Raw genomic sequence first — 25,590 nt, forward strand, 5'->3', positions numbered from 1 at the left:
TCATTGATTTCAAATCATTACTTCTACAGAAACCTCAGCAAAATGTAGGTTGAAATATTTGGTTTTAGATGCTTCATTGATATATTTATTTTGTGAATGCCATATAGAAGAAAATTACTTACACTTTAATTTTTATAGGACATGTAAAGAATATAAGTGCTATTGAAAATGCTTCAAGATTATCTTGATTATCTTGAACAGATCAATTTTTTTTTTCATTATAGATATCTTTTGGGCAATTGCTTTGATACTGTTGATTCAGAGTTCTGCATTAAAGTGCGGAAGGAAAGTAGTTAAGTGCAAAGAGGTAGACAAGTCAATTTAAAGAGATGAATTTAGCAAAGTACTCTCAGGCTTTGGATTGCATGGAGTGGGCTAGAATCCCTCCGTGAAGAACTGAGATGTCAACTGTTGCTTTTGGATGAGGGACTACTTTCTGACTGAAAAAGAAAGGACCCTTTTTTCTGTTTTAATGGCAGTACTGTCTTCAAGCATCGAACAGGATGTGTATTTTTGTGGAAAGGAAAGAACTGGGCAGAATTTAAGATAATTATGTTAGCTGCCTTTAGGAGGAGAAAACATCTAAACTTATGTAATTTTAATTCAGTAGTGCTGTGAAAACTTAATCATTTTATTTGCTGTTTGCTGCAAACACCTCAGTGGGCCAGAGTTTTTAGTTTCTTTTGCTGTTGTAAATTTTCTGTGGAAAGGAAAATTATAGGAGGATTTATTTAGAAGGAAGAAAATTTGTGGCTACTTTATTTTTTCCCAAATCACTTTGGGCTTTAGGAAATACAGTAGTGTTATCTAAAACCAAATTGTTCCCTGGCAGATTAAATGCTTTCTCCTCTTTGCCAGTTTTCAGGATTCTGCTTAATTTGCACTAGAATTTATACTATATGTAACTTTTAAGTTACTGATGTAGCCCTGACACAGTCAGCAAACTCTCTAAAACACTCTGATATAATGAACTATCCACTTGTTTTCTGCCATTCCATTTCAGCGACATTGTGCTAGGGAATTATGGTTGGTCTCGCTTGCCAAAGCAAGGTGTAATGATAGAAAAACTAGTTTTTGAGGAGGTGGAACTACTAATGTAATCATTCTGATGTTAAATGTGATATTTTTGCATGCTTCCTTTTCTTATAAGGTAAAACTTGTGGTCCTCCATTAACCTTAGAATGATCATGCATTTGAAATAATAGCCTGTGATTAAAGGGGCTTTATGGTCATGGGAACATGCAAAATATCCTTGCCAAATCAGCTGATCTTGATCTCATAAGCTAGCACCATATTCAAAATTTCTGAGTTTAACTTAGACTTAATTGGTTTGGTTAGTGTTGAGGAATAAAAGGACTCATTTGGACCTGTGACAGCCTGTTGTTCCCTAAATAGTTTAGGGTTCTTGCTACCTTGAATTCTTTGCACTTGTTTTTTCCTTTCATCTTGTCTTTACTGACTTTACACTATGTTCTCTTCTTATTTCCTCTAGATTACAGTACCTACAGCCAAGCTGCAGCCCAGCAGGGGTAAGTTAGTTTTTTGTGATATTTTGTCTGTGATTAATATTTCTAGAGTGTGGAGCCTCCTATAGTTGTAGAAGATATAGTAATGGAATAAGAATGTTGTTATATATTCAGTTCTTGCATTTAATTCTTTTGCAGCTACAGTGCTTACACTGCCAGCCAACTCAAGGATATGCACAACCACCCAGGTAATTTCTGACATAATTATATGTAACTGCATCTCCAAGTAAAATGTTTCTGTTGGCCATTAAAACAGTAACTAACATCTTTTTCAAAAATTTGGTAAGAGTAACATGAAATGGCAATAGTAGTATTTTTTGCGCAATCATAAATGAAACCATCTCAAAGTTGGTGATTGGCACTCAGTAACTTTCTAGATTTTTGGCCTTTCTCAAGTTACATGCCCTGCTCTGTGGTTAGTCTTTTTACAGTTTATTATGTTTAAATTTATTTAACTTAATTATCATAACAGTTCTGCAGAAAATAATAGGGCCATTTTTAAAATGAGAAAATTGTAGTGCATAGATACTATATAACTTGCCAGTGATTGCACTATAAGTAGTAGGGTCAGCTATAAAAGTCCTGGCTGCCTATCTGAGGAGCTGTTGAGCACTTTCCAGTAAGAGTCTGTATTTAAAAACTTAGAGGTTAGTCTTCTAGTGTCCTCAAGATCTCCTTGAATGCTGAAATGGCCCATGTCATAAAATGGATACTATTAACTGCCATGGATATATATTCTAGGACAGGAAGAATGTAATGTCTCTGACATATCTTACATAATTGGTCATTCAAACAAACCTGCAGCAAGACCATGTGAATACCTGAAAGAACAGCTCATTCCTTGCTGACTTTAAATATTATTGATGTGCCAACTGTAAGAGAACATAGAGTGTTCTCATTCATTGTCTTTGCAATATTGTAATAGTTTTAATCTTTGGATCTTGCTGAAAATCTGGTTTTCAAAATAGTCTGACAGATTTTTAGCTTCGTCTCCATTTTCTTTATCCATTGTTTTCCTAACATTCGTTTCCACTTATTGAAACTGCTAAGTGCTGGCAATTACACACCTGTGCCCTCCCTTATTGCTCTTCCCTTGAGAGTATCTTGTTGACCTCCTGTATAGTTAACTGGGGTTTTGCCTAATTATCTGGAAATTTTTTGTTAACTTTCATCAAACTGTAAGCAAATTAAAGTCTATCCATGTATTTATTGCTAAAATACAGTGTTTATAAGTGAAGTTCATGCATTTTCTTTGAAGCAGGCATATGGGCAACAAAGCTATGGAACTTATGGACAGCCTACTGATGTCAGCTATACCCAGGCTCAGACCACTGCCACCTATGGGCAGACCGCATATGCAACTTCTTATGGACAGCCTCCCACTGGTAAGGCCTGCCTTGGGGAGGTTTTGGGGTTGTAATGGCAAGGGCATTTGCTAAGAGTCTTGTTACTCATACTCTTGGATGTACATTCTGGTCCTTACATTGACATCTGGGGATCTTTTATACTAAGAAGGAGGTTTTTTTTGTTGGTCTTGGGGGTTCCCCCACCCACCCACCTTTTTCCCTTTCTTAAATTCTCTTAGAGGGATATTGAAAAGAATGTGGGTGGGATGAATTCCAAGGGAGAAAAGAACTTTTTAACTTTATACACTGTATTGAATAATCTCAAAACAAAATGGAGACTACGTAAAAAGATAGTACTAATGCTAATACTGAGTAAGAATGAGCCTTGTGAAACTGAGTTGCTTAAAAATCAAACTGGTTTTCCCATCTGTTTGCTTCATCTGATAGTGTACCCTCTACTTTTTGTTTTGTGCTTTCCACAGTAGAAGGGACCAGTACAGGTTTGACTATCCTGCTCATTCTTGCATGGGAAATGCTTTCCATCTTGTCTAACCCTGTAATGTTAACCCTTTTAGGTGTTTTCATTTGTTTAACCCCAAGACTTTCTAACATCACACACAAAAAGGTGCTAATGAAAAAACTGCTTCAGGTGCCATTTGCAGATCCATGTCCTTTTCTTTATATGGTTTTGGGAAAGGTTTTATTATTTAACTTTACTTTTTGTCAAGTCTTAATAATAGTTGTTCACCTTCCCAAGGGTATTTCAGATGATTACTCACCAGCTGATTTCCCCATTCCCTAAGGGATAGATTGCATGATTAGATTTATTTAGAGGAGCAGATTGCCACCTGCATGTATCATGTTTGTGTGTTGGTTTGTTTCTAGTCCAGACACATTGTTTTGTTTCAAATGTTATGAATTATTTTAATCCATAGTATGTCTTAAATATATTAATAGTATTCCATATAATAATAATAATCTAGAAAGTTAAAAAATAAACTGTTCTAAGAATTAGAATAAATTATATCCAGATACTAAGGTTAAGTGGAGTATGCGAAAAGTCTGTGATAGCTGGATGTGGTGCTACGTACGTGTAATCCCAGCAACACAGGAGGCTGAGGCAGGAGAATCGCAAGTTTGAGGCCAGCCTCCACAACTTAGGGAGACCCTGTTTCATAAATAAAGGGCTGGGGAGGTAACTCAGTAGTCTAGCACCCCTGGGTTCTATCCCCAGTTATCATTTCCCCAAAAAAGGACTGATAATTTTTTTCTTAGTGCTGTGTAATGTTTTAGGCTATTTGAATTTTTATTTTACTATCATTAAAGAAGGTTTTAACTGGGTGTGAAGACATCTGTAGTCCCAACAACTAGGGAAGTCAAGACAGGAGGATCGCAAGTTTAAGCCCATCCTGGGCAACTTAGTGAGGTCCAGTCTCAAAAAAAATTGATTGGGAGTATAACTGTAATAAAGCACCACTCCAGTACCAATATTTTTAAATAATATAAGTTATTTAAAAATTTTAAAAACTAGCTTGGCAGTGGTACATATGTATTATCCCAGTGGCTCAGGAGGATTACAAATTCAAAGCCAGCCTCAGCCACTTGGTGAGGCCCTGAGCAATTTAGCAAAACCCTGTCTCAAAAAGGACTGGGGATATGGCTAAGTAGTTAAGCACCCCGATACCAGAAAAATTAAAATTAAAAAGAAATACAAGGTTTTAATATAAAAACGTGTTAAAAATGTAAAAATTGTTTTCCAGCTATCTTCAGTTCTCCAAATTATAGTCTAATAAGAGGGAAAATAACTTGTCATTTATCTCATCAAGTACCAGTGTCATGAGTTTGGTGGGAAGTTTATGTAAACTTATGAAAAGAGCTGTAACTAAAAACTATGCATTTTAGATTGAAGCACAAAATTTGAAATGATCTTTACTATTTAAGCTGTTAAATTTTTTTTAAAAAAAATAAGCAATGGCTTAGATCTAGCCTGTGGATTCTCTTAAACCATTTTATAGGGAGGAGATAAAAGTTACTTATAGCAAAATAGTAGTCTGTTAGGTTGTTCAGAACCACGCATTCACATTTTCATTGGGAAAAATCCCATGATGATTGTAGACCCCAAAAGTGTAGGATGTTTTAATATAGAAACTAGTGACTTTGACAATCCAGAGATTGCGTTTAGTAGTAATAAGGAATGTTTGTATAAACTTCGTAGCCTATAGGGTACCCTTTATATTTCTCATAATTCCAACAACTTTTAAGGTACAGGAGCCAAAATTAAATCTGATGAGCTATGACTGAACAGAGCTAATTAACTAACCTAAGTGAGTTCACGCAGACTTAATTGTTTTTTTCTGTGCCCAATCTTTCCTTTGCATTTAAAAGTCATTGGATAATTATTGGAGGGGGATGTATAAAAAATGTACCATTCTGTGGTTTTTCAAAATTAAGCTTCAAAAGAAAAAGGCATCTCATTTACTTCATTCGTATAGAAGTCTTGAGCTGATTTTTACCATACAGGTTGAATAAAAATTTTGGTTGGTTTGTGTAATAGTTCTTACTATATTTTTACTTCAAGTCAGTAGCACATAGTTGATGTGTTGTCTTTTTTACTGTTGGTCTCTTGTCATTAAATCATTTTGCTCTGTTGAGTTTTGGCTATTTTGCTTGGCTGCTTGTGGGTACTACAGGTTAATTTTTTTTTAATTATTGATTAACTCAGTGACTGTTAATGTAATCTTTAGCACTACAAGGCTCCATTGCTGCATAGCTTTATGACATAGTTATTGCCCTGATCAGTTTTAGTTTTTGTTTTGTTTCACTTGTAGTTTTTTGTTTGTTTGTTTGTTGGCTTGTGGTGCTGGGGATTGAACCCAGGGTCTTGTGCTTGACAGGCAAGCACTCAACAAATTGAGCTATATCTCCAGCCCAACTTGAGAATCTTATAGGTAGCTATCATTAAGTAAGGGGAAATCTGTAAGAGTATAGGGTAGATGGAATTAGATCCTAGTTAATTTTGAATAAATGAATGCTTTGTATTAGGATTCTCACAAAGATTCCCCCCCCCCCCACCCGCCTCTGCTGCAGTACCAAGGGTCAACCCAGAGCCTCACATGCTAGGCATGAGCTCTACCATTGAGCCACATTCCAGCCCCATGCAAAGAACTTTTAAATTAAACATGCCAGGGATCGGGTATAGCTACTTGCCTGGCACACAAGGCCCTGGGTTTTATGCCCAGCATTACAAGAACAAAACAGAGTTCAGGTGAACACATGAACTTTAAAAGTATATTGCTTGGGCAGGTTTTATGAAGTATACTTTCATATACATTTCCACCCAACACTTTTTACAAGGAAGTCACTGTACATAATTAATTGCAGAATTTCCCATAAATGTTTGGGATAGATAAGAAAGTATTACACTTTGTTCTACCAGATGTAACACTTACATAAAAAGAAGTTGAGGGACTTGGGAGGTCACTCATTGGTAGAGTGCTTGCTTAAGCATGCGTGAAGCCCTGGATTCAATCCCTAGCACTACACACACAAAAAATAAGTGGTAGTTGATAATTGTTTTTAGCTAGTACGTTGTGAGTTTGGTGAAGACACTTTAACTATATCTTAAGGCCCTAAATGTTAACTAAAATGAGCAGTCAATTCAAGATTTGTTTTAAATATTAAAACTTTAATTTGGGGAGATTTAAATTTTCCTTTGAATGTTGACATCTAAATGAAACTTTTTGTGTGACTTACTTGTGCCCATTGACCACAAGGAAGCCAAAGAACTCTGCATCAGGAAATATACCTCTTTCAGCAGGGGGACTTAGGTTGAGACTAAGGGGACATTTGAGGTTTTGGTTATGCTTCAAGCCCAGGTCCCAAAAGGCCTAGCAGAGGCAGGAACTAGAGGGAGAATCCATCCTGGTTTACCACACACCTGTGAGAGCAGATCTTTGTAACACCTGGTTAGGGAATTAATAGAGGGAAGGAGGGATACCTTTAATATTACTGTGCAGGAAAAAGGTACTTTTGTTGTGGTAGGTAAGACAGGAATGGGTTTAGGTAACTTGATAACCTGCCTAGATTCTCATACAGCTTTATTATGTAAAAAAATTGCCTTTTAAAGGTTTGAGAAAATACTGAGATTAGTTTAAAGTGATTTTACCAAGCTGGGTACAGTGGCACCTGCCTATATCCTAGCAACTAGGGAGGCTGAGGCAGGAGGATCTCAAGTTCCAGGCCAGCCTCAGCAATTTAGTGAGACCCTAAGCAACTTAGACTCTGTCTAAAAATTTAAAAATTAAAAAGGGTTAGGGATGTAACTCAGTGGTGAAGCACCCCAGGTTCAATCCCCAGTACCAAAAAAAAAAAAAAAGATTTATCCAAAAATTAAATAGAATAAACCATTTAGCAAACATAATGTGTAGTATGATCTTTATTACTCACGCGCCATTTCCAAACATAGTGCTGATAATTGTGTAGTTGTTGCATGAAGCATAAATAGCGGTTCTTAGAGCATTCAATCAAATATTAATATCTTCCACTAAAAATTGAACACATGTTCTCTAGAATTTCCAGTTTCCTTAAAAAAAATAAATAGTCCATGATGCAGTGTTTGGGACTGAAAGTAAATAAATTCCTAAATTACTGTTTTAAGTACTTAGGCTGTTTGAAATTCCTATGTCACTTGTCATTTACCTCCATTTCTGGGACACTGTACTTCCTGCTTAAGGGTTTTTTGAGGTGCTTAAGTTTGTTAAGAAAGCTTACTAGCAAAATCAGCACTGAGTCAGCAAAAAGCAGACTTCTCTCGTGTTGAATGTGTTCAAGAGTAGGCAGAAAGAAGCCTGTTTTCCATCAGTTTTTCTGTAGCATACTCTTTCTCCCTGTTAGATTGTACTTTAAAGCAAATGAGATAGTACTTTACTAAGAACTGGGTACTCTCAGAGAACTTAGGCTTCAAATACTGGTTTGTTACTAATCTTGCTGCAGGGAAATTTTTAAAGGGATGTGATGGTTTAAAATGGGTGGTTTACAGATTTTCTTTATATAAGTGTTTAGGCAGATCTCTTGAGGAGGTCAGAAAGTCTGACCCAGCTCTCCTTTGTTCTAGGTTATACTACCCCAACTGCCCCCCAGGCATACAGCCAGCCTGTCCAAGGGTACGGCACTGGTGCTTATGACACCACCACTGCTACGGTCACCACCACCCAGGCTTCCTATGCAGCCCAGTCTGCATATGGCACTCAGCCTGCTTACCCTGGCTATGGGCAGCAGCCAGCAGCCACCGCACCTGCAAGGTAAGGTATACTCACCTACTCCTACTTCTTGAGATGCATCAACCTGCTGTTGCTTTTCCTCAGGGAAAGCAGCTGTACACATACAGAATCTGTGACTTAGTTCCCTTTTAATGATTATTACTCTCACATATGTAAGTGTTGATTGTGTACTTACAGTCATACAGTAACTAGTTAACACGATTTTTCTCTACATTGTGTAGATGCTTGATAATCTAAGTATCATAAGCAAATATAAATTCTCGACTGGGTATCCAGCTCTGAGTGAATATTAAATCCAACGAAGCTCATACCCCATGATTGGATAACAGTGTATTATTATTTAACAGATGAATTTAGGTCTTTGCTTTAGACAGTGCACTTAGTTGACTTCTGGATACAGTATTAAAGGTGCACTGAATTCTGATTTGAATGAAGATTTTTTTAGGGAATGAACAGGAGATCACCTTGTAACTTGTATTCTAGACTTTTCTTCTGTTGGAGAGGTAAGAAATTAGCTCTGATGAACACTTGTGAAATGACTTCTAAAATGCACAGTGAATAATCAGAACCGTGTAGTAGTTTACACTTGTTAGACAGCCTGTAAGTTGACTATATTAAACTGATTCCTAGAAGGGCCCATTTCATTCAACCTGGGTATTTCAGTGTATTATCAAATGTGCAAAGTCCCATTTGATGCTTGTGATGTAATAGTGTATCCAGGCCACACAGCTGGAGAGTATTATATATGATTTTTTTTTTTTTTTTTTTTTTTTTTTTTTGTACTGGGGATTGAACTCAGGGCCTTGTGCTTGCAAGGCAAGCACTCTACCAGCTGAGCTATCTCCCCAGCCCATGAATTATTTTTGATAAGTCATTCTTGTTCCATTTTTTTCTTGGGTTTTCAGTTCTTATCACTTTAAAGCAACGTTTGTCTCTCTGATCATCAGTGACATTTACTCCCTTTTCCACTGGAAAGAGGGAGCCTGTGACACATTTTAGCTCGGTATTTCTGCATCCTCTGGTCTGCCTGCTGATTCTTTGGGCTTTGCTTAAAATAACTCTATAATTTGCTCTGCCACACCCTTGGTATAAACTGATAAGAGGTAGTAGAAACCCTGGGTGTTTTCCTTGGAATTGAGGTCGATTTTCACCATTTATCAGGGGCACCTCCCATTTTGTCTGAGCATGTCTACTTCCCTGCCTTACAATCTTGATCTTTCTTTCCATTGTGGAGACTTTGAGGCAGGATTAGATAATTTATGGCAGCCCAAATTAGGAAGTGATTTTTCTTTTTTTCTTTTTTTTTGGTTTTTTTTTGGGGGTTTTTTTTTGGGTTTTTTTTGTTTTGTTTTGTTTTGTTTTTGGTTTTTTTTGGTGCTGGGGATCGAACCCAGGGCTTTGTGTTTGCAAGGCAAGCACTCTACCGACTGAGCTATCTCCCCAGCCCCAGGAAGTGATTTTTCTAGTCTGTTCTTAATAAATGAGAAACATAAACTTGAAGATTTTCCTAATTTATAATGTCATGGACTTAAAAATATTCACTCTATTCTAAAACTTGGGTTATTGTTAAAATATATTGTTTTCAGCAGTTAACTATGGGAAGTATTTTCTTCCTTGATAAACCACATCCCCTCCTAGATAACTTAAATTGGCCACAATATGGAACCTGCCTTTTATAGCTGTTAGTGTAGAATGAATGGGGCAGTATCTCTTATATACTCCCTCTGCCTTAGTGTTTTTTCAAGCAGATATAATTGGAGCAACACTGGGTTTGATATAATTTACTATTCTGTGTATTTCCAAACTCAATCCTAACTTTGCCTATCTTTCGTATATTTGTATGAAGCATTTTGTGATTGAGGAACAAACTCTATCCTATCTCTTCTTTTAGACCGCAGGATGGTAACAAGCCCGCTGAGACTAGTCAACCTCAGTCTAGCACAGGGGGTTATAACCAGCCCAGCCTAGGATACGGACAGAGTAACTACAGTTATCCCCAGGTTCCTGGGAGCTACCCCATGCAGCCAGTTACCGCGCCTCCATCCTATCCTCCTACCAGGTCAGTCTCTTTCTTGTGGTCAGTGACCTAGTGGAATAACAAGTTTTTTTCCAAGTTGTTGACCAGCCCAGCTTGCTTTGGCTTCCTCAGGTAAGGTTTGTTGTCTTGACTTTCCCAATGATAACTCTGAACATATACAGTTATAGTCAAGCCTTAGACCTAGCTTCTCATAGCAGTGCCTGGCAGCTAATAACTATTCTTTCTAAATATAGATAAGAACCTCTATAGGTTCTCTCCTTTAATTTTATTCTCCTAGTTAATCCTCAGAAGGAAGAGAAGCATAAATAATAGGAAGCATATAAATAGAACATAGAAGCCATCTTTTCCAGTGCAGCCACACTGGGTAAAGTGCAGGGCATTATAAAAGAAACTTCACCTTAATCATTTTATATTTAATTTAACACACATCATCATGGTTCAAGCATTTAAATGCAAGCTGGGCACAGTGGCACGCGCCTGTGTTTCTGGCTACCTGGGAGACTGAGGCAGAAAGATCACTTGAGCTTGAGTTTAAGCCCAGCTTAACAACATAGTAAGACCCAGTCTCAAATGTTTGTTGCAAGAATGTGCAACATTCTTTGGGGACTGGGATTGTGGCTTATTGAAGGAGACTTGCCTAACTTGTTTGATGCACTGGCTTCAATCCTCAGCACTACATAAAATTAAATAAATAAAATAAAGGTATTGTGTTTAAAAGAAAGAAAGAAAGAATCTTTGATTAGTTTTCTTGCCCTGTAATCGTCTAATTGATATAATACAATTTTTGGGGGGGGGGGTGTTTGGGATTTGAACCCAGGGCCTTGTGCTTTCGAGGCAAGCACTCTACCGACTGAGCTATATCCCCAGCCCGATATAATACAGTTAGTATGATCCTTCATACAGGGTCTTCATTTCAAAGATGATTTTTTTAAAATATTTTTAGTTGTAGATGGACATGGTATCTTTATTTTATTTATTTTTTTATGTGGTGCTGAGAATTGAACCCCATGCCTCACACATGCTAGGCAAGCACTCTACCACAGAGCCACAACCCCAGCCCCTCAAAAGATAATTTATTCATCTTTTTTTAACTGATGCTGAGATTTCATAGACGACATGGAATACTGAAATACAACAGCAGTTTTGAATACTCTCCAAGGGAAAGCTACTGTTCTGGAGTGAGACACACCCTCTTACATATGTACATACATAAGCATTTACATTTTACCACCAAGCAGCCTGGTCTCTTCAGAAAATCATTTTCATCACTTGAAAGTGGTTAGAGGCAATTTTGAAATTAACTCTTCCTACTTTCCTGAGCGTATTTTTCACTGAGTCAGGTCTTTCCTGGGTGCACATGTACAGAATTTTTCCACTAATACAGCAGTTGAGCTCTCAAATTTTCCTTGAATATCATGTATGTAACTGTTGTCTTAAATGGGGGTTAAGGATCTAAGAGGAGACAAAGTTGTACAGGAGAACTGTTAAAATAATAATTATCCCCTTCCCATTTAAAACTATTCTAGATTTTTACTGTTGACTTAGGAAGATTTTTAAGGATGTCTATGACACCCATGATTGTCTCATATTCAGGCCATGGGGAAATACAAGACTTCTTCCTAAAACTTTTTTTTTTTTTTTCTTTTCTTTCAGCTATTCCTCTACACAGCCGACTAGTTATGATCAGAGCAGTTACTCGCAGCAGAACACCTATGGGCAGCCGAGCAGCTATGGACAGCAGAGTAGCTATGGTCAACAAAGCAGCTATGGGCAGCAGCCTCCCACTAGTTACCCCCCCCAGACTGGATCCTACAGCCAGGCTCCAAGTCAATATAGCCAACAGAGCAGCAGCTACGGGCAGCAGAGTGAGTTGCTAAAGAGAGAAAAATAAGAATGATTTGTGCTTGGAGTTTTTGAACACAGGGAATATTCTTTACCATTTTTTACTTTTGGAATCCAAGGTGCATCTTTAGGCATAAGATTTCTGCAAACAGCGTAGATGTCCCAACAAAGATTTCAGTGCTTTTTTTCCTTCAGCTTAATTATTCTTAATATGCCTTTACAAAAAGAAACCAGGCACACCTGTAATCCCAGCAGTAGACTGATAACCCTGCTCTTTGGGCAGGTTATATTCCATTAGTGAAGCAGCATTCCTTTTTTTGTTGTTGTTGTTGTTGTTGTAGATGGACACAATACCCTTAATTTTATTTTTATGTGATGCTGAGGATCAAACCCAGGGCCCCATGCACACTAGGTGAGCACTCCACTACTGAGCCACAACCCCAGTCCAAAGCCAGCAATCCTGTGGCCTGCCAGTTCCAAGTCATTAAGAATCAGTGGCCAAGCACAGTAACATGCCTATAATCCCAGGCAGAGGAGGATCACAAATTCCAAGCCAGCCTGGGCAATTTAGTAAGACCCTATCTCAAAATAAAAATAATAAAATGGACTGGGGTGTCACTTAGTGGTAGAGCATCCCTGGGTTCAGTCCCCATTACCACAAAATAAAAGGTAAAAATTCCAAAATTAATTTAATTTGTACCTGAATTACTGCTCTTAAATAAAATTCCACCATGGGCAAATTTTGTTATGACGCTGAAATATGATTAGTGCTGCTTAATAGAACCTAACCCTTAGCAACATGCTTATTAAACCCCAAGAAGTCTGGTTCCTTTTTATTTCTGGAGTATAAAGAAACTGCTTTTGGAGACAATCTTAGGTTATAGAACCCTATAGACTATATTTTGTCTAGAGGAGTTCTTTTTATTTTGTTTTGTTTTTGTTTTTTTGTTTAGAAGTGTTCTATTCTAGGCTAACTATACAAAGTTATTTCAGCCTTGATGAACCAGTAATTTTATTGAAAAGATCCTACTGATTAGAGTCGCTTTATCTTGATGTAAAGAAGATGGTGCTTTGGTTAGCGCTTTGCAGTTTAAAGTTCTGTGATTCCAGGAGAAAGTACATCAGGCAGTGGTGTAAATGCTTGACCAATGGCTTACAGATGTGACTCTTTCCTCAGGTTCATTCCGACAGGACCACCCCAGTAGCATGGGTGTTTATGGGCAGGAGTCTGGAGGATTTTCCGGACCAGGAGAGAACCGGAGCATGAGTGGCCCTGATAACCGGGGCAGGGGAAGAGGGGGATTTGATCGTGGAGGCATGAGCAGAGGTGGGCGGGGAGGAGGACGCGGTGGAATGGGGTAAGAGCAAACCTTTTCTCCTTTTACCTAATTTTGTTTCATCCATAGGATTTTCAGTGGAAAGAAGGGACTGAAAGGCATAAGAAATTTATTCTGCATTTCCATGGACAATCTGTTGAGCTCAAGCCATCTTCTAAAACATGGAAATGTCATCATTGTGGCATATATTAAGTGGCAGTTTGCTTTTTTCCCTGCCAGTATACTTTGTTGGGTTGGGGAGAACAAAGAATGGTTTTGAAATCAGAGCTTTCAGTTCCCTTCATGGTTTCCAGGGGTGAAAAGCCTCTGTGGGTAATAGACTTGGGATGGAACACACACAACCCTTCTAACAACCCTAAGTTTTTAACTAATGCCTCTGAATGGTTGTCTTGAAATACCTGGTGTATATACTACAGAAAAGGAATGCAGTTGTTTTTCACAATGTTTGTCCCCAAGTTCTATTTGTACTCAGAATTGTTGAACATGATGATGAAAGTCTTGGTCCCATAACTCTTAAACTGTGGCCTGAGGTGCACCTAAAACATAGAGTTTAGTTGGAACACACAAAAAAAATCCAGTAACTTCTTTTTTCAGAGTAATGTATTTAAATATAGAGTCTCTCCCCATTGGAGATTTTGAAAGTCTAAATCGGTTTGACCATTTTGATTGATGGCACAATCTGGTTTAGAAAACTTTGTTTAGATGAATAACATGACCCTGCTACCTCTGCCTGCCCTTCCCCTCCCTTCTCCCATCCCCTCTTCCCTTTCTGGTGTCTGTACTTGATGAAGGTGAGGTATAATGTTGGTGGTTAACATAATCAGAAGGTTTAGTTCTGTGTGTGTTCTGTCCCTATATAAACAAGTAAAAAAAAGTTATGCAGAATGTATTAAGTATAAACTGGATTTGGTGCCAATGTTAAGGAAAAAGTAAATATTATTTAATTTTTGTAGAAACAGACTTCAAAATCAAATAGATAAAATGTTCTTTGAATTTCAAATCTCTTTACTATCAAAGGTAGTTAATACTGTTTTGGGTATTCTGCATAACTTTAAAAATAGTCTTCAGTGAAATCTTTATTGGAAGAAAATCATTTTATAACATGCAAAAATTTGTGGATAATTGGATATTAAAGTAAAATAAATCTTCTGATTTGGAGAATATTCCATTATAAAGGTTTCACTTCTTTATGGATGTTTTTAAAATAGACATAGACACTTGAAATTACTATCATCACGGCTCAAATCACCTAGAATTCTTAGTATTTTTCAATTTCAAAAACGATTTCAAATTTATTCATTTTAATAATACTCCAGAAGTAATGATTGTGCTGATTTTGCTAGACTACTTAATATTTAGGGAGCCCCTCTTTCTGGATGAGAAGTCACTCCTGGAGTCATAGACCATGGCCTTCCCCATAGGTTTACCAACAGACTGAAAGGGTCTGATGGATTCTGTGGGGACAGGACAGGGGTATTTCCCCCTTCCCCCTTTTTTTATTGTGGTGTGGTGATGGTTTTCAGTGTCTTCTGCAGGTAAGGCACTTAATGTTGTTAACATGCCCTTTTTCATTGCCTCAGTATTTTGATATTTTCATTGGCTGTTAAACGTGGAAACTTTTTAACATGCTTTGTCGCATTTATATGCTACAGGTTACAAAGTGAGAGCCTTGTATACACTTCAATACTTAAAAAGTACCCGTACTCAGTACTCAGCCGGCAGCATAATGAAAAGTGGGACTAGACACGGTGTCCATATGGAGAGGAAAAATATACATAGAATATTTTTAACAAAATGTATTCATTGTATAAATGGAATCCTTCTGTAACTTTGGTAACTGCATACTTGTTGTTTGGTAATGAACCAGAGGAGGTATAATACTCTAGAATTGTGTAACATTAAAGTGTAAACTTCTGTGTTAAAGAGAGAGAACATTTTATGGTGTGTACTTTTAAAAAGGAAACAAAGCTGCATGCAACAGCTTGAAATTGTATATTCAGGTATTAAAGGTGCAATACTGGTTAGAAAAAACTCAGGGTCTCCCACTGGGGAGCTGCCTTCATGTAATTTTAAAATCTAAACAAAAAAGCTGAATTCATATTCTCCCCTGCCCTCTTTAGAATATGTAATTTTATACTGCCATAGTTTTATTCTTAACCAAAATGTCTATAAAGTTGCACCCCCAGTCCATGAGCCTTGGTATTTGTTGTAAATTCTCCTTTCACAGCGATTGTTATATCCATTAATGCCCTGAACTGTATGGCTTTATGCTGAAGATTCGCTGGATGCGTCCTCTGATGTGTGTTGTAGGCATTTAATGTGGTTGTCTCCTGCTTTATTATATTGTGACTTGTTAGGAAGCCCAGGGCTCTCCCCTGGGAGAGGTTGAGGGTGCACCTTTATGAACATGGAAAGGTTCATCACAGCAGTTGCCTCCGCTTGCTCCTCCTCTGTACACCAAGCTCTCCTGGTTTTTCAACTAATGGGGGTGGGTGTTTGGGATCTAGTTTTTTTTTTGTTTTGTTTTTTGTTTTTTTCCACCCCCTTAATTTGCCAAGTATTGCACTATTAATACCAGCCCCCGAAATGAAAGGAACCAACCACACTGGTGTGTACAATCAGACAAGCAAGGTTGTATATTAAGGAAGTTTGAGCAAGCTGCCCTGAAGAAAGGCATAGTGACAAGATGAGAGAGATGCATTGTTTGGAGATGTGTTTAGCCAGTGCCCTTCTTCCCCACGAGCCCCCCCAAGGCTCAGAGCGGTACTGGCTTTTAAAGGGAAAGGCCTTCATTTCTTCGTTTATCCCCCCAGCAGCGCTGGAGAGCGAGGTGGCTTCAATAAGCCTGGTGGTAAGTTTTTGAGTATTACCATGGATAGTGTTTAAAAAAAAAAAAAAAAAAAAGTCAGTTTTTAGAAAACTATAATTTTTTATTACTTTCCTAAGTGGTTTAAAAATGATCTATGCAAAAGAGACTAATGGGTACTGCCGGCATTGTCTTAGGGGTAATAAGGTTAAACTATGGTTACAAAACAAAGGGTAACTTGAAGTATTGAGCAACTGCTTCTGTAATATGGGGGAGAATACAGTTTTTAAATTTGGTTTATTTGGAGGAAAATTTTTGACTTAAATTTAACACTTATTTGGCACATAAGCATTGAGAGTGTATTTGGTTAATGGTTTAGAAGCAAACCAGCAAAGAAAAAAGCAAACCCTAGCAAACCTTTCATCAATGTTAAAGAGGCACTGCTCCATTTTAGCAGTGCGGGTCATTTTGAATTTAATGGATCCCCATCAAATGGTGGTGTAGTAGATAGCTATGTGTGTTTGTAAGGTTTATAGCTTGCAAGACGTGCACTAATAATATATTATATGATCTTTCCTGATTGGCAGGACCCATGGATGAAGGACCAGATCTTGATCTAGGTAACTTTGAATTCTTAAACTTTATATTGTGCTTTATAAGTGAATGGCACAGAAATACGTACCTATGTGAGTTCGTCTGCCCAGTAAATCAGTATGCTATTGCTATCAAGGGTAGTTTGGAGCTTCCTTCATAGTGTTCATCTGCTTATGATTGTCTTATAATCCGTGGAATTCTTGTTAGTATTAATTGGTAGTTCTGTGATGATATCAGAGTAAACTCTCTTCTGTTCTCTCTGAAAGGCCCTCCAGTAGATCCTGATGAAGATTCTGACAACAGTGCAGTTTATGTGCAAGGATTAAATGACAATGTGACCCTTGATGATCTGGCAGACTTCTTTAAGCAGTGTGGGGTTGTTAAGGTTAGTAAAGCATTATAACTTCAGGTGTTCTGTCAGAAATTCAGTCCACAGGACACAAATTGAGAGTTATTGCCGAAGTTCCTTGACTTGACTTTTCTGGATGTGTTGTGGTTTACTCCTGAAAATGCCCCCATCCCAGCTGGGCCTGGTGTCACACACTAATCCCAGCTACTTGTGAGGCTGAGGCACTGGTCCCACAAGGTCAGTCTGGGCAACTTAATGAGACCCTGTCTCAAAATAAAGTGGTCCTAGGCTATAGGTCAATTGGTAGAGCACTCACCTAGGGTAGACTGGGCCCTAGGTTCAATCCCCATTTTGTTTGTTTGGTTTGGTTTGGTACCAGGGATTGAACCAACAGGTGCTTAACCACTGAGTCACATCTCCAGCCCTTTTTATTTTTGAGACAGGGTCTTGCCAGGTTGCTGAGGCTGGATGTGAATTCACAATCTTCCTGCCTCAGCCTCCCAAGTCACTGGAATTACAGTTGTGATCCATCAAGCCTGATAGTTAATTGTGCATTTAATAACTTTTTAAATTGCTTGACATTATGCCTAATTGAATTCCTTTCTTCTTTCCCCCAGCCTGAGTTTTATTCTCATCTCTTACAGATGCATTTTATGTAATGTTTCGTTTCGCACATAAGCTTATTGGGTACTACCATCAGATAGCACCACTCAGAGGACTGGGACTATATCAGAGGACACAGAAATAAGAACACTGGAGTTTACATTTAGTGGGAAGTGTATAGTAAAAACAGATCTGTATGCTGGGCTCTGTGACACACACGTGTAATTTCAGTTCTTAGGCTGACGCAGGAGAATCACAAGTTTCGAGGCCAGCCCAAGCAACTTAATGAGATTGTCTCAAAAAGGGCTGGGATGTAGCAATGGTAGAAGGCCTCTGGGTTCAGTTCCCTGTTACTGCTGGTGGAGGGGGGGCAGGCGGGAAGCACCTCGGATTAGTATACATTAAATGGTGAATGTTATGCAGAAAAACAAAAGGCAGGGATAAAAAGTGAGAAATGGAACCTTATAACTTATAGTGGGAATATATTTCCTCATAGTGGTGGGCAGAGCTCTTGGGGCAGGAGTATGACAAGGTCAAGGGAGCTGGTGTGACTAGGTTTTGGTCAGCTACTGGAATAAAGGTGGGGTTGTTAGGTGGGGAAAACTTGTAGAAACAGTTTTTTATGGGGTGCTAGGTCAGTAGCTCAAAAGGTTTGTATTCTCATAAGTATATCACATGGCCTTATGACACAGTATATATCACATATTTTTTTAAGTACGTAACAAATTTTAAATTCTTTGAAAAGATGACTGGGTTTCTAGGTGACAACTGCTTCAATGGACATTCTTATACATGTCTCCTGGTACCCATTGCCAGGGTTTTGCTATTGTATGTGCAGTTGATTCTTGCTATTCTTTTCTTTTTTTTTTTTTTTTTTGGGTGCTGGGGATCGAACCCAGGGCCTTGTGCTTATAAGGCAAGCACTCTACCGACTGGGCTATCTCCCCAGCCCGATTCTTGCTATTCTTGATAACTGTATAAAGTCGCAAGAAATAGTGAATGCTAAACCATTGTTCAACATTGTAGGTTCACATATACATATTTCCATAAGAGAGAATGAAATCCAGACGCATTAAGTGACTTGCTTGAGGCTGCTCTGCCGATAGATGTCCAAATGGCCCCATAGCTGGAGTTTCTTGCACTGCCCTGCCATTTCCATCCCCTACTCTGGTCATTTATGTAGAGAATTGAAACCAGAGGACCAATGTATCATCCTGTTCACCCTCAGGTGGGAAGGGCACATCAGGCATATTTTTGCCGTGATGCTTATGTCTGTGGCTACAAGAATGCCACAAGGAATGATTTTGGAGTTACAAATTAATTTTAGTGAGTAGACAGATTTACATGTACAACAAAAAATATTCACAACAAAAAATGAAGATTGACTCTCCCTAGGCAAGGAGAGGCTGGTTTTTAAGGTGTGCATGGCTCTACTTTCACAAGATGACTATATTGTTGACCAACTTCTTTAGAATGTGGCCAGCATTTCTGAACCACATTCACCTCAGCCTCACAACTGGGAACCCCTAACTTTTGCCGGTTTGATATGAGAAAATGAGAATGTGGTTTTAATTCACTTCTTCCTTGATTCCTGGTAAGATTGTTTTAATTGCATATCATTTTTGAAATATCTGTGTCTCATGCTCAGTTTTCATTGAGTTGCTTATCTTTGACTTGCAGGAATTGTCTGGATGCTAAGCCATATCTCTTCAAAATTTCCTCCCACTTTATGTCCTTTTCCCCCATCTATTTTTGCAGTACTAGGGATTGAACCCAGGGACTCATGTTCTTGCTGTACTTCCTAAGCAAGCACTTTACTGCTGAAGTACAGCCTGTCGGCCCTTATTTTCTTGTTTTGGGTGGCAGGTGTGTCAGGGATTGAACTCAGGGGCACTCAACCACTGAGTCACATCCCCACCCCTATTTTATATTTTTTATTTAGGTCTTAGTGAGTTGCTTAGTTCCTCGATTTTGCTAACACTGGCTTTGAACTCACAATCCTCCTGCCTCAGCCTTCTAAGCCACTGGGATTACAAGTGTGCACCATTTCTTTTTTTTTTTCCTCAGCACTGGGAATTGAACCCAGGGTCTTGTGCTTGCGAGGTGAGCACTCTATCTACCAAGTGAGCTATATCCCCAGCCCCCACCATTTCTTTTGATGAATAGAAGTTTTAATATAGTCGAACTTATCTTTTTCTTACAGGTCTGTCTTTAGTTTTTTTCTATTTATAAGACTGTTGAGACAACATTTATTGGAAAGTCCAGCCTTTCCCTAGTAGTAGTTAATGCTTTCCTACCACCTAGAATGTTCACTTATGCATGTTTTTGTGCATTTTGTGTACTTCGGTCGGTTTCTGTGATCTCGTGTTGATACTTAATGCTTGACTTACTTCATCTTTTTGCTGTCTTGTTAGTAGGGCATATGCCTCTGGTTTTTGTTGTTTTCAGGAATGTTTTGTTGTTTGGGGGATACTGGGAATTGAACCCAGGGGGCACTCAACTGCTGTGCCATGCCCTCTGCTGGCCGCGCCACACCCCTCACCCCGCACGCTTTTTGTGTTTTATTTAGAGGCAGGGTCTCACTGAGTTGCTTTGGGCCTTACTAAGTTACTAAGGTTGGCTTTGAACTTGTGGTCCTCCTGCCTCAACCTCCCGAGCTGCTGGGATTACAGGTGTGTGCCACCATGCCTGTTTTATTGTTCTTAATTCCTTTCTTTTCTTTGTAAATTTTTGAATCCATTTATAAACCTCTAAACTTAAAAACCCCAATTGAATGTTGACTGAATCTGTAAGACAATTTGAGGAGAGTTAACATTTTCTGATTGTTAGAGCTATAAAGAAATGCAGGGTTTTTTTCCTGCTTACATGTTTGTTCATACATGTGTGATCCATAAACTATGTGATTTTCATTTTCCTTTTATTTTTGTCAGTATTTTACCCTATTTGTATTGCTCTTTTTTAAAAAAAAAATACATACTGGTTTATCTATGCTATTATAGTGCTTCCTCTCCCCCCCCCCTTTTTTAAGCCCTGTAAATGAATAGATTCAAATATTACTTCATACGTAAACAAACATATAGATTAGACTTTGATATATATATTTAATGAACAAAATACACAGGAAGACTTTTTATACAGTGTGGCTCCTGAATTCAAACTGAATTAATTCAGCTGAAGAATAAGTCATCTCTTCTACTTCCGGCCTCATCAGCCCACTCATATCCCCATACACTGTACTTCGGGATGTAAGGAGTAATTTTTGTTTAGGGGAGGGGTCCTGTGTAGAGCTAGGAACTGAACCCACAGCCTCACACAGGCTCCATCACTGAGCTACAGTCCAGCCCCAAGGGTGATTTTCCTTATGTCTTAGGTGATGGTATGAAAGCCTGACTTGACCACTAAGGAAGGGATGACTATACTCATTGGGTACCTCTTAGGGCATAGAACTTGTTGGGCTTAGGGTCTAGTTTGTTTTTTATGGTAAAACACATTGAGGCAGGGAATCATGTAAGTACCTGTTTTAGATGCTTAGGAAGTAGTCCCTTTTTTGTACCCAGGGACACTTAACCACTGAGCCACTTCACTTTTGGTGAGGGCAGGGTACTGGGGATTGAACTCAGGGGCACTCAGCCAGTAAACCATATTCCCAGCTGTGTTTTGTATTTTAGAGACAGGGTTTCACTGAGTTGCTGTGCTTCTCCCTGTTGCTGGCTGTCATCTCACATCCTCCTGCCTTAGCCTCCTGAGCTGCTGGGATTACAAGCCTGTGCCACCACACCAGCTCCCCCCACCCTCAGGCTTTGAGACAGGGTCTTGCTGCAGTGCCAAGGCCAGCTTTGAATTTGAGATCCTTCTGTCTCAGCCTTCCTTGCTGCTGGGATTATAGTTATGTGCCCCATACCCAGTGTCAATTATAATTCTAATAATTCAGAAAGAGACTAGTAGCCTAGTGGATATGTATCTTCCTATGAAAACGACTCCTTTTGAAAGTCTTTGAGGCACTTTTTCTGAATTTCACATGGACTCTTTCCTCCCAGATTAGTATATTGCAATCACATCCTAACTGTGCTATTTTATGTGTAGATGAACAAGAGAACTGGGCAACCCATGATCCACATCTACCTGGACAAGGAAACAGGCAAGCCCAAAGGTGATGCCACAGTGTCCTATGAAGATCCGCCGACTGCCAAGGCTGCCGTGGAGTGGTTTGATGGTAGGATGTGCTCACCGTTCACTCATGCACACATTCAGCCCTAGATCAGATGTCGCCGTGTATTGGTTTGAAGGAAGAAAAGGGTCTTGCTGACTGTTAGAACATCTGAGGTTTGGGGACAACAAACAAATGTACTCTTCCTCTGTTTGACTATAGGACATGGCAAGAGAAACTTGAGACCAATAGGAGCATGAATACCTCTGTCTGCTTCTGAAGGAAGCTGTTTGCCTGTCTTCCTCCAACTTTATGAGGGCCTAGTCCCTGATCCTGGGTTGGAGCATTCCTTTATATTTAGGCACTATCATTAAAAATCTAAATTTTAGGAACTGGGGTTGTGGCTCAGTGGCAGAGAGCTTACCTAGCTTGTGTGGGGCACTGGGTTCGATCTTCAACACCACATAAAATAAATAAAAGGTATGGGTCCATCTGCAACTAAAAAAAAAATTTTTTTTAAGTTTATTTTTAAGATCCAAATTATATCTAAACTATGAGAAGATACAGAAAATCCTTCAAAAAACAAACATCTTAGGTCTAGGGGTGTAGCTTCGTGGTAGAATACTAACCTAACATGCAGGAGGCCTTGGATTCCATCCCAGGCACCTCAGAATGAAAGAAACACCTTAGCCAGTGTGCGTTTGTGTGTGTGTCTAAAAGCCTTGACGTTGCATCAGTACTGGGATTTCACTTCGGATAAAGCACCTTGAAAGTATCGAAGTCCTGGCTCTTGTCTCTTGGCTGTTTCTTATCACGATTCTCACCCTAGGTTGTACAACAATCCCAGCCCATGTTCCTCCTCCTCATTTTCTCTTCAGGGTAGAAAGGTTTTTAAGTATCTTTAAGAAACCTTTTTCACCTCATCGGTAAAATCTGGGAGGTCACAGGAGGGGCAGTCTTGATGCTTCTGGGAATGGCCAAGTTTGATAAGTGATAGGTTGAGGGGAAAGGAGTAGACTAGCTTTTTCTAGTCCTAGGGGAGGAAAGAGTTGGAGTTTGGTGGTCATTGATGTCCTGTTAATCTTTTTCCAGGAAAAGATTTTCAAGGAAGCAAACTAAAAGTCTCTCTTGCTCGAAAGAAGCCGCCAATGAACAGCATGCGGGGTGGCATGCCACCCCGTGAGGGCAGAGGGATGCCACCACCACTTCGTGGAGGTATTTACTGGACACTTTTCTGAGCTATTCTGTTCCTATAAAAGTTTCTCTCTAGCCAAGTACAGTGGCACACACCTGTAATCTCAGCATGTCGGGAGGATCACAAGTTCAAAGCCAGCCTCAGCAACTTAGGCCTTAAGCAAATAAAATCAAGGACTGGGGCCAGGTGTGTTGGTGCACACCTGTGATCCCAGTGACTCAGGAGGCTGTGAAACAGGATCACAAGTGTATATAGAATCAATACTAGACTGTTGAGTCGACAGTAAATGTTTGTAGGATGAGGATTGATTGGTTAGGGGAACCCGAAGCCCTATGGAGCCTTGCTGCCTGGGTGTCAGCTCTGCCGTTTATTCTGCTTTGGTCTCAGTGTCCCATAAAATTGTTGTGGGAACTAAATGAAGTAACACGTGGAAAGGCCCTGGTGGTTGTACAGATGAAGCTGTGAGGTCTACGGGCCTTGGACCCACAGGAGAGTTTGTTTTTCCTGTAGCAAAGCTGATCTTACAAGGAGGTGATTGGCTGTTTCTTGTTGCAGGTCCAGGTGGCCCAGGAGGTCCTGGGGGACCCATGGGTCGCATGGGAGGCCGTGGAGGAGACAGAGGCGGCTTCCCCCCAAGAGGGCCACGGGGTTCCCGAGGGAATCCTTCTGGAGGAGGAAACGTCCAGCACCGAGCTGGGGACTGGCAATGTCCCAATCCGTATGTACTTTTCTTGGCAGATTGATACCCCACTGGTCACATCACCCCTGCCTCTCCCCATTCCCAGTCTGGGATAGGACTGCTAAATTCTCTTTGCCTGAAAGGCTTAATGGTGAACTTGATGACTGTCATGGGTGGGGGCGTTGGTCACTCACTCCCTGTCTGCTCTTACTGGTTCTGTAGGTGCACCGCTGCCTGAGGTTTTGACTCTCAGGGCTCTTTCTATAGACAGCTCCTCTTAATGCTTTGTGCCCCTGGGGGCCCTGTGGTTAGGGTAGTGCTGTGTGTGCCTGCTTAAGTGTGGCCTTGCTTATTCAACTCAGTTTGGTGATTTCTGCTGTGGTATGACTTTATGCAGGGGTTGTGGAAACCAGAACTTCGCCTGGAGAACAGAATGCAACCAGTGTAAGGCCCCGAAGCCTGAGGGCTTTCTCCCACCACCCTTCCCACCCCCGGGTAGGTACAGGTTTCCTGAGCATCCCCTCAGCTTCCCGGTGCTAACTCTCTATTGTTAACTTGAGTGAGCTTGGTGAACTACATCTGCCCACGGTGATGAACCTTCAGTTATAGTTGTGTCATCATTTCTAAATTGTCACCCAGATGTTGCGACTGAGTCAAGTTTCTGCTTTGTTTCTTCTCTGAGAGGAGGAAACAGATCCCTCTGCAGCATCTCCGCAGGCTTCTGCCTCTACCCCCTGACTGTGTCTCCACCCTTTCCTCACCTTAGGTGGTGATCGTGGCAGAGGTGGCCCTGGTGGCATGCGGGGAGGAAGAGGTGGCCTCATGGACCGTGGTGGTCCCGGGGGAATGTTTAGAGGTGGCCGTGGTGGAGACAGAGGCGGTTTCCGTGGTGGCCGTGGCATGGACCGAGGTGGCTTTGGCGGAGGAAGACGAGGTGGTCCAGGGGGGCCCCCTGGACCTTTGATGGAACAGATGGGAGGAAGAAGAGGTGGACGTGGAGGACCTGGAAAAATGGATAAGTATGTGGGCAGCCCCTCCCCAGCCTTGATGGGAGCCAGTGCTGGGGATGAGTCCCAGGGCACCTTGGGCGCTATCAGAGGTGGAGAAGCTGCCCCGTTCTAACCAGAGGGCCCTCTTTGCTTGCAGAGGCGAGCACCGTCAGGAGCGCAGAGATCGGCCCTACTAGACACACAGACCCCGCAGAGCTGCATTGACTACCAGATTTATTTTTTAAACCAGAAAATGTTTTAAATTTATAATTCCATATTTATAATGTTGGCCACAACATTATGATTATTCCTTGTCTGTACTTTAGTATTTTTCACCATTTGTGAAGAAACATTAAAACAAATTAAATGGTAGTGTGCTGAGTTTTTTTTCCTTCTTTTAAAAATGGTTGTTAACTAAGATTTAACAATGGGAACCCCTGTGAGCATGCTCAGTATCAATTTGGAGAACCAAGAGGGCCTCTAACTGTAACAATGTTCATGGTTGTGATGTTTTTTTTTTTTTTTTTAAATAAAATTCCAAATGTTTATAAACAGTCATCCTTCTCAGCCTCTGTTCCACAGTTGCATGTCCCCATTGTCCCAAGGAGTAGGGTGCCATCCCGATAAACAGCTCATTTCAAGTATCAATCTGAAATGGTAGTGACATGAAAACAAGCAGAACAGCACATTCTTGGTCACAGAAACACAACCAGCCTGGCAACACCGACCCGGCACGCCCTCAGGAAAGCTGTGCCAGGGGCATTGGGATAAGGTGGAGGTGCAAGAATGTGGGGTGAATTCCTTCTGACTCTTGCTTAATGGGGGCTGGGCCTTAAGCCTGAAGGTCATCCCACTGGCGA

At 40.0% G+C, this 25,590-nt stretch overlaps 1 protein-coding gene across 1 annotated transcript; it reads left to right on the forward strand.

Annotated features, from left to right (window-relative positions):
• Nucleotides 1-1,657: 1,657 nt before the first annotated feature.
• Ewsr1 (EWS RNA binding protein 1) lies at nt 1,658-25,253 on the forward strand (the record flags this gene model as incomplete). The annotated part of the gene is made up of 16 exons (XM_047562185.1): nt 1,658-1,714; nt 2,788-2,911; nt 3,355-3,372; nt 7,986-8,172; nt 10,043-10,210; nt 11,843-12,054; nt 13,209-13,389; nt 16,182-16,219; nt 16,762-16,794; nt 17,035-17,153; nt 21,804-21,933; nt 22,960-23,082; nt 23,618-23,780; nt 24,139-24,236; nt 24,508-24,760; nt 24,888-25,253. Coding segments are annotated over 16 exons (1,944 nt in total), but the record flags the coding sequence as incomplete, so codon positions are not given.
• Between the last annotated feature and the right edge of the window lie 337 nt (nt 25,254-25,590).

The sequence above is a fragment of the Sciurus carolinensis genome, chromosome 8 (genome assembly GCF_902686445.1).
Source record: "Sciurus carolinensis chromosome 8, mSciCar1.2, whole genome shotgun sequence".
NCBI lineage: Eukaryota > Metazoa > Chordata > Mammalia > Rodentia > Sciuridae > Sciurus > Sciurus carolinensis.